The sequence below is a fragment of the Uranotaenia lowii genome, unplaced genomic scaffold (assembly GCF_029784155.1).
Source record: "Uranotaenia lowii strain MFRU-FL unplaced genomic scaffold, ASM2978415v1 HiC_scaffold_857, whole genome shotgun sequence".
Taxonomy (NCBI): Eukaryota; Metazoa; Arthropoda; class Insecta; order Diptera; family Culicidae; genus Uranotaenia; species Uranotaenia lowii.
In genome coordinates, this window is record NW_026598819.1 from 7542 (window position 1) to 19209 (window position 11668).

Consider the following 11668-nt stretch of genomic DNA (forward strand, 5'->3'; position numbering starts at 1 on the left):
TCTGTAAAAACGTTTTATATATTCAGATAGAAAACATTTAATCTCGGTGGCTCCATAGAGTGTTTTTTCCGATATTATTCGATCAGCTACACAGTATTTTGCACACTAAAATGACACAAAAATCGAAATCTTTAAATCTATTGTATCTTAGATATCAATTGATTTTGCGATTATTACCTAGTTTGATAGATTTTTATTCAAGGAACTACTGTTCAATATTAAAAGAAATTAAAATGTAAATCCTGTAACGAGCCGCCGCATGTTCTCATAATCTAATGAGACTTTAGTTATATCGTATTAGTTGATTTCAAACATTCATAAAAAAAATTTCAACTAGCCGCGGCCCGTGGAGTAGAGAATAGCCTTCAAGTTTTCTAAGTCAGCGGAAATGAGATCGAATCCCGGTCACGGCATACATAGTACACTTTCTGTGGGTTGGTGGTTTTAGCATTTGCAAGATGCTAGCTATCATATCCTCGAAAGATGTAGCTTAGAGTTAAGAAAAAGGAATCTCTTCGAGGAAACATCAAGTTTCATTGAGATCCTGTTTGTGTTTGTGTTCGTTTTCGTGGAAAAAAAATTCAATTGGTTATGCGGTTAATTTCGATTTTTGGTTCACCACTTTTACGGTGTGGCTCCATAGAGTGCAAATTATGATTGTTATGGACAATGGTTTTCAGCTGGGTATCGGTTCTTTCGAGTAAAAGGAAAAAGTAGAGATTCAAGCTGTTCATAAAAATTTAAGATGGAGCCAAGCAAAAGTACAAGCGACTAAACAGCGACTGTGAAGAAAATTTTCTTCGATGTTGTCTGCCAGATGATGAACTTTTAGCGGATTATTTCACTTTCGTTTTCCTTAACATGAGATAACAAATACTGTGCATCAATTAATGAACTGAACAGGGCAAGAGACCGTGGACTACATGCGACCAACCTTAAGATGGTAAGAATAAGGATGATTTCGGATGTTTTTCAAAACCAAAATAATCACGCCACGTTATGCTTTATCTAATACCGTGTATATATTTATAATATGTATAATATTGTATTACTTATAACTAAAAAAACTGTATGTTCTTAAATCGACTTGAACATAATCTTTTCATTCCATTCATGTATGTTTTCTTCGTCTGTGTTTCCTCGGTTTCTGTATTTTCTTCATTTTGTGTTTCACCCACTTCCTATTCTCGGCACATCTCATTTGTTATTCTCGCATATATATATTTCTGGTTGTTAAATTATTATTGATCTTTCATTTATCTCCGTTACGTGGGATTTTCTTCTTTGCATGGGTAATTTCATTGTTTCTTCATCTCATTGGACATCTCATCTTTCAGCCGCTATCTTATTAACGTACGTGGTTTTTTTGAACGTACACATATTGTTTTTTTTTTGTTAAATTAACTTCGTTCTTGCACTTTCCCACGTTTGCTGTTTTTATTTCACGTTTGGGTTTTTTTTCGATCTTGGTGAAATTAAACATACTGGTATTCGGTTCTAGCATTTGGCGAGTAAAAAATAAACAGTTACAATTTTTCCGTTTAAATTTAATTTTTATCAAACCGTCTCCAAAGAAAAGAGAAAAAAGATAGTAATCGATATGTACATCTAAACACATCAGATGATTGAGGATTTTCGCATTTCATTTTTGTACATACAGAAACATCGAAACGATGATGATAGGGAAAGAAAAAGGGGATGAAGAAAATTTATACGATCCAAAACAATAGGGTCTTAAGCTACGAAAAAAAAAACAACAAAATTTCTTTCCAATCTTCGCATTTTCTTTTGATTATACATAATTACTGAATTCTGGATTTGCACTACTACACAATCATAATATTGGTATTTGTTGTTTTGGATGTTTCCTTATACAATTGTTTTTTTTTTGTTATTGTTCCACTAACCAGAGAGGGTTACTTGGATGATGTTGTTGATTTTTGTTGTTGTTGTTTTACATTAGATTTCGAGCTGGCCACAAAGTTCTTGAAAACCAGCAAAAGCCTGCTGCGATTCCGAATCGAAAGTTTTAGATTTCTGTTGGCTCTAGGCAATATTCAGGAGGAGGAGCATTTTGCGTAGTCATTTGGCCGAATAAGATCAATTGTGCTAAATTTTGAACTCCCGCGGACTTTTCGATTTACCCTGCAGCAGACTTTGCCTGTTCGATGAACGTTTTTTTGTAAGTTTAGTTTTGTTTTCCAGAGGGTAAGAGTGCTTTTGGTAGTTTTGTGTTTGTTTTTTGAAGTTTAAAGTGAAATCTAATGGTCGTTTTCAATAGTTTGTTTGAGGAAAAGGAGGACCTGCCCCCGTTTCCTGCTCGTGCCTTTTACGTTTAGGATCTCTGAAGATGGTTTACTCTTTTTTGCTTTACCTATTGTTGTTTTGTCAATTTGGTTTGATAGATTTTCTTCTGTTTGATTTGATGTTTATTTTTTTTCTTTACAAGTTTTTGTTCGCTTTCGATTTTAGCTATGTACAGTTTTGTCATCTGTGTGATGTGTTTCTTTTATTTTGGGGTTTTCTTTCTGCTATGTGTTTGTGTATGTGTGTTTGTGTTTTTGTCTTACTTCCATTTGCAGTGGAGGGGTGTAAAATTATGCTAGATTGTTTCAATTTAAGCTTTTTTCATGCTCTAAAAATAAATAAATAAAAATATTGTTAACAAAAAGAAAAAAATGTATATGAATATAATCTAAGAATGTGAATCTATGTGTGTAAAATAATTATTTCCTAGGGACAAATATAGAATATAAATGGTACAATTTTTTACTCTTTCTCTCTTTTTCTTTCGCTTATCTCTTAGTGAATTGGTTTAGCTTAAGTTTTATAAACAAAAAACACAAATCGTGTGATATTTTTTTATCTCTTACTTCTGCTGAAATTGAATCCGGATTAGTCTTGACCGAACTCCTGCAGCTGAGTGTCAACAATTTGAACGCTAAAATATAATGTATAATCTTAGGTATAAATGGCCCATAAATAAGGTAAAATAGTACAAGATCTTAGCGAACCTAACCTCCAAAACTGCTACTGTTGAATCGGCATTCGTGTTTGTTATTCGCTTTTTCCCACGGTGTTCTAACTTAACAATAATGAGAAAGACATCGTAGTGACTTTAATTATAATATATATTTTAGCAGAAAATATACCCTTTTTTGAATCAAATTTAGCTTACTGATAAATCTTCTCTTAATTTTTGTTTGGCTGCTGACAGAAAGAAAAACATTAAACTCTAAAAGCCGTTTTTCAATATATAGTTTTGCATATCGGTAACCAAAAATACTGAACTAACACTTTTTCTCGAATTTGTTCCGTCTCTCTTTCATAATTTTCATTGGTCTCGCTTCTCTTTCTTGCCTCTTCTCTCAACATTCGTCTCACGCGCAGAGTTGCTGGAATCTGAACTGTTACACTTTTCGATTTCGCTTTCACACATACGCTAGCTCCAAAACAGTTTTGCCGAACACTTTCACATATCCGTCCTTAGCATCGATTTCTAGTTTGTAATGTATAATATATATTCAATAGCAGGAGGAAACAAACAACTCACTCTCTAAAATTTTCACCATCTAACCTACACGCTCACATTTCTGGATTAAAACATTTAAATTGTAATAGATTTTTTTTATCTGCCCATTTTATTAATAATATTTTCTCTTCCCGCCTTCGATCGCGTGCTTCTCGAAGGAAAGCTTAACTCTTTTGTTTTTTTATAGGTTTTTTACCTTATTCGTGTTACTGGCTTTTCGGTTAATCTCTCTTTCAGTTTGTTTGATAAGAAATTGAAAAAATGATGCTTTCGATTTTTAACATAAATTTAAGAAAAATCTTGGTTGAGGTAACTGTTGGATACAAATCACAATGTTCTAACTTTTAAACCAACTAAACAGCAAAACACAACTTTGTTATCTAAAAACGGAACAAAATCAAGCTCCATGAGACGAGAATGCACAGAAAAAGATTCAAAATAACGAAAATTTGAACCATGAAAAGCATTCTAAAATTTTTGAGATTCCATTTGGCTCAAACATTAACCCTGACACCTTCCAGAGAGCGATTATTTCTGATGAAAATTTTCTTACACGCTGCTGCAGTATAAATCATTTTTATTTGATTTTAAATCATTTTGCGTTCTAACCATGAAAACTTCAAATGAAATCATGTATTATGGGACGATAAAGTCAAGAAGACACCGGTGATGCTGTTGAGGATTTTATTTTAAGGAAACAATATCACTCCAAATTTACGCGAATACCTTTCGGCGCAAGTATCGTCCCTGACATCTTCCAGCGAGTGTTTATTTCATTCGAGCATGACCTTACACGCTGGTGTAGATTGACTCATTTTAAATCATTCCGATTAATTATTTTTAACATTGGATCAATGAAAGTGGCTTTGCTGCTTGGTTTGTTCAATGTGTGATTTTTTTCCCTGGTCAGTATACCTCAATTTACATCAAGTTTTATGCTTTTCCCGCTTCCTTTGCTATGCTGACGATTAGTAAAAATTGTACTCCTTTCGAAAAAAAGATATCTTAAATGTGTTTAAAGATGTTTCCCAAATATCAAAAGGGGTTCAATTTATCTATCCAACAAGGTTGTTTGTTTTTTTTTAAGTTTTGGAGGGATATTGAACAATATTGTTGTTTTTTTTAGGTGTGAGTGTGTTGTTGCTGTTGTATGTTTGTGGTTCTTGCTTCCGCTTACACTATCATCGTTTTGTTTTCATCTCAGAATATTAGTAGTAGTTGTTATTTAGTGTCTTTTCCACAGTTTGTTTTTTTATTGGTTTATAAAGCGTTCAATAATTGGTTGGTTTCATCATTATCAAAGCGTAACAAGAAGAAGAAGAGCTTAGTAGGTAGTGTTTTCCTTTACGTTTCGTCACGAATTGCGCGCTGCCCGATAAGTTGTTGTTGTTGATTTTTTGTTGCGATAGTTGATGTTTTTATTTTGCTTCCACTTGTTGTTGTCTAGTTTACAACGCTTCAAACGCACTGATTATACACACTTAGATAGTTTGATATTACGATTCACGCGTTTTCTCTAGTTTTTGTTTTTGTAATATTTTAATCATACCAATCACCTTCTAACCTCACTTTTTAGTCGGTATTTCTTGTCAACAACTTCAAATGTTGCGTTACGCAAACGAGTATTTGTTGTTTTCAGTTTTATTGAATTTACTGTAATTCTACAGATGCAAAAAACTTGCAAAAGTTTACGACGTAAATTTACCCAATTACAAGTTTTTCTTGACTTTATAAGTTTGTACATATAAATAGGCAAAAAATTTAGTCTTTTATATTGTAATTTTTATCCATTTCTTCTTTTTCTGGAGTATCGTGCCGATTTTGTTGGGATTTTAATTTTTTTTCGCTGTCCTCCCAATTTTGGATGATTTTGAAGGATGAAATTTTTTTTTAATGTACGCAGTTTAGAGAAACCTTAAAAACGGAAAATGACTGCTCTGGACGACTTCTGATTAGAATTTTAGAAAAGTATTCTCCCGATCTTCTTTGGTGAGTATTTCTCTGGTCGAGATTAAATCTCAGTTAAGTTTGCGTGAATTTTGAAAACGCCCATTTTGGTACATATTAAAAAGCAATGTTGAGAAGCATTTTACTCAAACATGAGCATCAAATACACGAGTATAGTTTTTTAATCTCGAGAAAAAAAATGGAATAATTCTGGGAGTAAATATTAAATCAGGGATTGCGCAGTTATGAAAAACTCTTATTTTAAAAATGATAAAAACGCTGTCATTCGTACATGATCGTCTCAGGTCTTTGAATAAAAATGGAGGAACTTTTCACTCTTTTCAATACTTTAAAAGCGAATGACATATAAAAAGTTAAACAATAATGTTGTTGTTTATTTAAAGTTGTGGTTGTGGATTGTCATTTCTACTACAATTTTCGCACGTGAAATTTGAAATTTTTACTCGAGATAACATTCCCCGTTTTATAAAAATTGGAACAAAAAAATAATGAGATCGATTGCTTTCGATTAAGTGTGTGTTTGTGTGTTCGTCGTGTTTATGTAAAGCAGCCACAACAGTTTGTTGTTGTTGTTGATTATAGTCTTGTTCTACAGTAGTAGTAGTAGTTGATTATCGCAATTTGGTGAAAATTTCGTGTTCAGTCATGTATTCGAGCCGAAAGAAAGAACATCAATCTACGGTGTTTGATATATTTTATAATTATAATTTTTATTTTCAATTGCTTAAGAATCTACTCAAATATTGCCGATTTTGATTTTACAGTGTACTTGCACACTACTGAGACGCTCGCTCGCTCGCAGTTGGCGCTGCTTTAAATCGATCGAAAATTTTGCGCACATTACACAACAACACACGTGCACAAATACGGGAGAAGAGCAACAAAAGGCAAACAAATTTGTTTCCGAAGTTAGTATTGTTTTGTTGTTTTTGGAGGAGGGAGGAGATCATGAGAGATCATTCTCAAGGGGTGTTTTTCTTTTATGATTACAGGTTATTTTTACTTTTAGAATAGTTTCTATTCATGTTTTAAAATTGCACATTTCTAGAGCGGGACAGTGTGTTTGGGGGATGCTAAAATGACAACTGTTTGACTTTTCAACAACGTTCAATTGTAAGAAGTATAGTAAAGACAATAATAAAAGTTAACTCGCATCGTATTGACGTTCTGTTTTTGCGGAAGCGTTTGTCGAACCAAATTTGGAGGCTCGTGGAAAGACTTGATCGCGCATTGTTCATGTTTTGGAATTTGGAATCAACACTGAAATTGGTAGCACTCGTGCGATTGCTCTAAGACCGTTCAATGCGAAACACAAACAAATTCAAGCGGGAGAAAGCAAACGAAAAAGAGCGAGAGAAGAAGGAAGCGCACCTTACATTGCAACGAAACGGAAGCTCTTAATGGTTTTTTTTGTAGTATTTCAACGCGTGGAGAAATTCCTACGTTTGGAAACAATACAACTAAAGATCCTCTTTTATAATTTTTTGTTGAATTTTAGACGTTACTGTTACAAAAACTGTCTTCGTGTGAGAGAGCAGTTAGCGAAGCGAAATCAAAAAAATTTAAAACGCTTGTCAGCGTCAATGTTCGAAGGCAAATTTATGACAGCTCACTGTCTCCATGGAAACAAATTCAACATTTGACGCGTGTAAAAGAGTGTCTAAATTCGAGACAATAGATTTCAGCCAACTAGTATAGTTTTAACAAAGCAGTTGTCAACAAAAAAAATTACAGTTCAGGGTTTAACTTAAAAATTAAAACAATGAAAAAAAAAAAACAATCACAGAAAATGGTTCGATTTAAAAAAAAAAACCACGCGATTCCGATCGCCACTTGTGAAACAATAGAGGTTTTGTTTCAACTTCCTTGAAATATCACAATTTTACCTGTTGCAGCTTAACAAAAAAAAGTTGCTTTTCGAGCAGCTTGGATTTTTTTTTCTTCTTTAAAAAACAAGGGAATTTCCCCCCAGAGAACTACATTCCAGTACTTTCAGCTTCACTTTACAGTAATTTTTTTTCTTTATTTCAATGGAAAACACACGTCAAATAGTTGCAATTTGCCGGGGGAAGTTTGGGACGGGGTCTCTCAGCTGGAGGAGGAGGGTGGGTTTTACACATACAGTAGTCGCTAGTTTTTAATTTTATTGGTATTCTTGTTTGTTTTGTTTGTTTCATTTCATTCACTCATAAATGGTTTGTTTTTCTTAATATGATTTCATTTTCTTTTTATTTGTAATCTGTAGTACGCAACTTACTTCATTTGATCTTCATCTTCATTTTTATTTTTAACTTTATTGGCAGTGGTTTATTCGCGTTTTTTTCTATGATCTAGTTTTTTTTTTGTTTATCAGTTATTACGTTTGCATGTTGCTTCATTTTTTGTTTGCTTGTCGCTTTCGAAGTGTGTTCAAGTAATCAATTACGATTGATGTCATTGGTTTTCTTAGTAATAAGATTTTTTTTTTAGATTTTATTTTGTTGGTTTCGATTCGTTTGGTTACGCGAACCGGTGCATGTGGTTGTTGCTTCCGATGATACAAATTTTGTTTGTTTGTGTCGTGACTTGTTGTTTTTTTTAAACTTCTTTAGAGTTTCGCTGACGGCAAAAAATCAGCCAATGTTTTTCCGATGTCAGTTGATATGACGGTCAGTTCTTTGTTTTTGCGTTTTACAGTTGATTTAGATTTTTTTTTATTGAAATTTCGGTCAAAGTTTGTCGCGGACGCAGCGTTTTTTTTCGTTAAATGTTTTTTTTTCTTGTATTTAATATTAAATTACCGATTTTTATTTTGGTTAAAACTAAATCAGCCTTTAAAAGTCTTGTTGCATTTTGTTTCCAATCGTTAATTTTCTTTTTTTTTACTTTGCTTTACCATTTCCGTTTCGAGTACCCAAAGAATTCGATAAAGAGATAGACAACCATTCAAAATCCAATTTCTACTTGTTTTACCTTCATTTTCTTAGCAACTTTTCTCACCGGATAACTTCGGTATGTTTTCGGGGGTCTTTGCCGGGGATGTTGTTTCGAAAAAGTCCCGAATTTCAGCTGTTGTTGGTGCTGATTTTTGCAAACCGAAGCCTGTGTAACTGCCTACTGCGATTGCAAACGTTGTGTGTTTCTGCCACTGTTTGCCACTTTTCTTCTACTTTCTTTTCTGGTGTTTTTTTTCACTTTAGCTTGCATGTGTTTGGGCCACCATTTTGGATGGCTTCCTGGGGGTAGGGTGCATTGTTTTTTCTTTATTTGTATCCATTATTTTCAAAAATGGGAGTGGTGGGTGTTATTGTTGCGAATGTGACGAGGAAAAACGATTAATGGTTGGGTGTGTGTGTGTGTTACAACATTTAGTCAAAGATAATGCATCATAAATCAACAATAAAGAATTTTCAAGCTTTGAACAACAGCGATGATTTTTACTTTATTTTTTTGTTTGTCAATGTTTAGTACGATTCTGCTTTCGCAGAAGAGGATAATAGATGTTCAACAGTTTTAAATCACAATGGGAATTCAACTTGAAGCTGTAACTTTTGCAGATATTTGTTTGTATTGTTTTGGGCGTTTTGGTGATTGCGAATTAATGTAGCGCTGATTGCCATTTGCCCCATTACTGTGAGGTAAATGGTACACGGAAAGCAAAATTAAGGAATATTTTTCTCTAACAGTTGATGGGAAAAATGTCACGTTTACCAGAGTCGGTTTTCCTATTGTTTTTATCTTTCGTTAATTTACAGCGATAGGGTGTGGTAATAATATAAAAATATTTCTTGAATCTGATTCATTAGATGTTTCGGGTTATAGAATGCTTGATTCCATCTGTCCACATAATATACTCTTTCTCAATCCGGTTACTGTACAATGGGTTTTTTTTTCGACTGCACTGCTGAGAATATAAATAGCTAACATTGTTACACTCAATAGAACCTACAAACTATCTCTTTACGAATTATCTTTCCCCCCGCTTTTCTGTATTGAGTTACATGATTTTACTTTTTGTATATTTTCTTCCATGTCACACGCGTATTTTTCTTTAGTTCTCCTGTTTAACATTGTCCTTTTGTTATTACCATAAAATATATCACGATTATATTTACAGTGCACGTACACTCGTTCCATCTCTCACTAAAACCACTCGAACGTCGTTTGCTCTCTCTTTCAAAAAACACAACACGCTTACGACGATGCCGAAAGTCGTCGCCTGCTCCGTCGCTGATCCACCGAAACAACAGTGTTCGATCAGACCGGCTGCAGTTGTCTATTGTTACTTACGCTGCTGCCGCCGCCAGTTCCCCCATTTCCCGATTGATGATGATGCAGCGAATGCAAATAGTGATGAGGATGATGATGATGTTGTGGGTGATGCTGGTGTTGAGGATGGGTCGCCAGGGAGCTCGGTGCTGCCAGAGGCGTTATCGTGGCGGCTGAAGCTGCGGCGGCCGCTGCCAGGACCGACGTTGGCGACGACCCAGAGGCAGTAGACGAAGTAACAGATGACCCTGATGACGACGACGACGACGACGATGACGATCCGGATGTCGACGTCTTCTTCGATTTGGATCAGTCTCCGAAGCGACTGCAGGCCTTCTTCCACTTGCACTGGGTGCACCATTGATCCTTGTGGTCCATGCCGTACACCTTGCGGCACTTCTTGTTTTCGCCTCGGGTCCGGCGGTTTGGCGATAGTGGCGACCGATTGGTGCTGCCGCTGGGGCTCGTTCCCGGGGCCACGAAGGTGCCGGATCCATTCAGCGGCGATTGTCCCGTGCTCGATAGAGCCAGCGCACCGGCACCGGCAGACTGGTGATGGTAGTTGGTGCTACCGGGCGAGAGCTGGATCTGGCTGAGATGTTGCTGCTGTTGGTAGTGGTGTTGTTGACTTATTTGGTTTGCGTACGGAGCATTTGGGTAAGGGTTATTGTAGGGCGCTGGGCGGGGCGACAGGCGGACGTGCTTCTGAGGCGAGGTCTGAAAATAAGAAATCAAAATCAGCTAGTTCAGTAGACACTCTACGGCGGAGGACAAGGTAACTTACCGGACTGACTTGCGACCAGGTGTAGTTGTGATGTATCAGCGGGGAAGTGTGCACCCCGGCACCACTTCCGTTGTTGCTGCTGGTACCGTTGCTGCCCTGCTGCTGACCTCCAATGGTATTGTTGTTGTTATTCAAACTCGGATGCTGATGGTGCAGCTGCTGCTGCTGGTGGCTTCCGGGGGTCGCCGGCAGTGGTGGTTTGATGTCAGCACCCAGCTGATGGAGCTGTGGTAGCTGATGCTGGGGATGCTGTTGGTGTTGCTGGAGTTGCTGCTGCTGGGAGGACATCGACAGCCGGTAGTTGCCAACGATCTGCCGCTGGTACTCCGGGTCCTCGTGCGGGGGTCGAGCCATGTCGCGGTGGCTCAGAGTCGGTGGCGATGGCGGATGGGGCGCACTGTAGCCACTGTCACTCTCATCCTCGACCTCGGTGAAGAAGAAATCCTCCTCGTCGCTGTCCTCGTCTGGTTTGCGGGGACTGCAGGGAGGGTGGACGGAAAGAGGGGATTAGTAAGTAATCACGAGGCACATAGCTATTTGGTTTGATTTTTCTATCGAACAGACAGTTCGATTTTCGGGAAGGGAGATCTACAGTAGACGTCATCCGAATGGTGACAGAGTACGCGATACCTTGTGTAGAATTAAAGGAAGCATTTTAAAAAAGAGTGTTGGCCTACGAAACTAGCTAGTTCTTCATAAAACCAATGTACTAATTTTGACTAACGAAAGAGCATTTTCGACCGACTCTGACGAAAAATCTGGATTGCAAACGTCGATTGTTGTATTCCTGATCCTGATACTATTCCCGAACATTATCCTGATTATGATACGGGACCCGATCTTAATCTGGAAACTGTTCGGGAACCTGATCCTCATTGTTACAGTGGATTATTTGAGATAATTTTTTGGATAAAATTTGATCATTATCGCAAACTTTATTTAATTTACCCATTTCTCCACTAGGAAATAATAAGCGTGTTAGTAGGCGAAAATAGAATTCAACCCCGTTTTAAAAATAAACAAACGCAAACATCTAACCAGAACATGAAGCAACATTTTACAGAATTCGACATTGGACAGTTGTTAGGACGATTGAAACAACATCGGGAACTAACAATAGTCCTATTTGCCGCTGG

The 11668-nt window shown here is 36.6% G+C and overlaps 1 protein-coding gene across 1 annotated transcript; it reads right to left on the minus strand.

Moving 5' to 3' along the window:
- Nucleotides 1–997: 997 nt before the first annotated feature.
- LOC129760935 (homeobox protein B-H1-like) lies at nucleotides 998–11408 on the minus strand. The gene is made up of 3 exons (XM_055758617.1): nucleotides 11257–11408; nucleotides 10533–11010; nucleotides 998–10465 (listed from the first exon to the last, which is right to left on the minus strand). The coding sequence occupies exons 1-3, from the start codon at nucleotides 11406–11408 to the stop codon at nucleotides 10058–10060; spliced, it is 1038 nt and encodes a 345-aa protein (XP_055614592.1). The 3' UTR covers nucleotides 998–10057.
- Nucleotides 11409–11668: the final 260 nt, after the last annotated feature.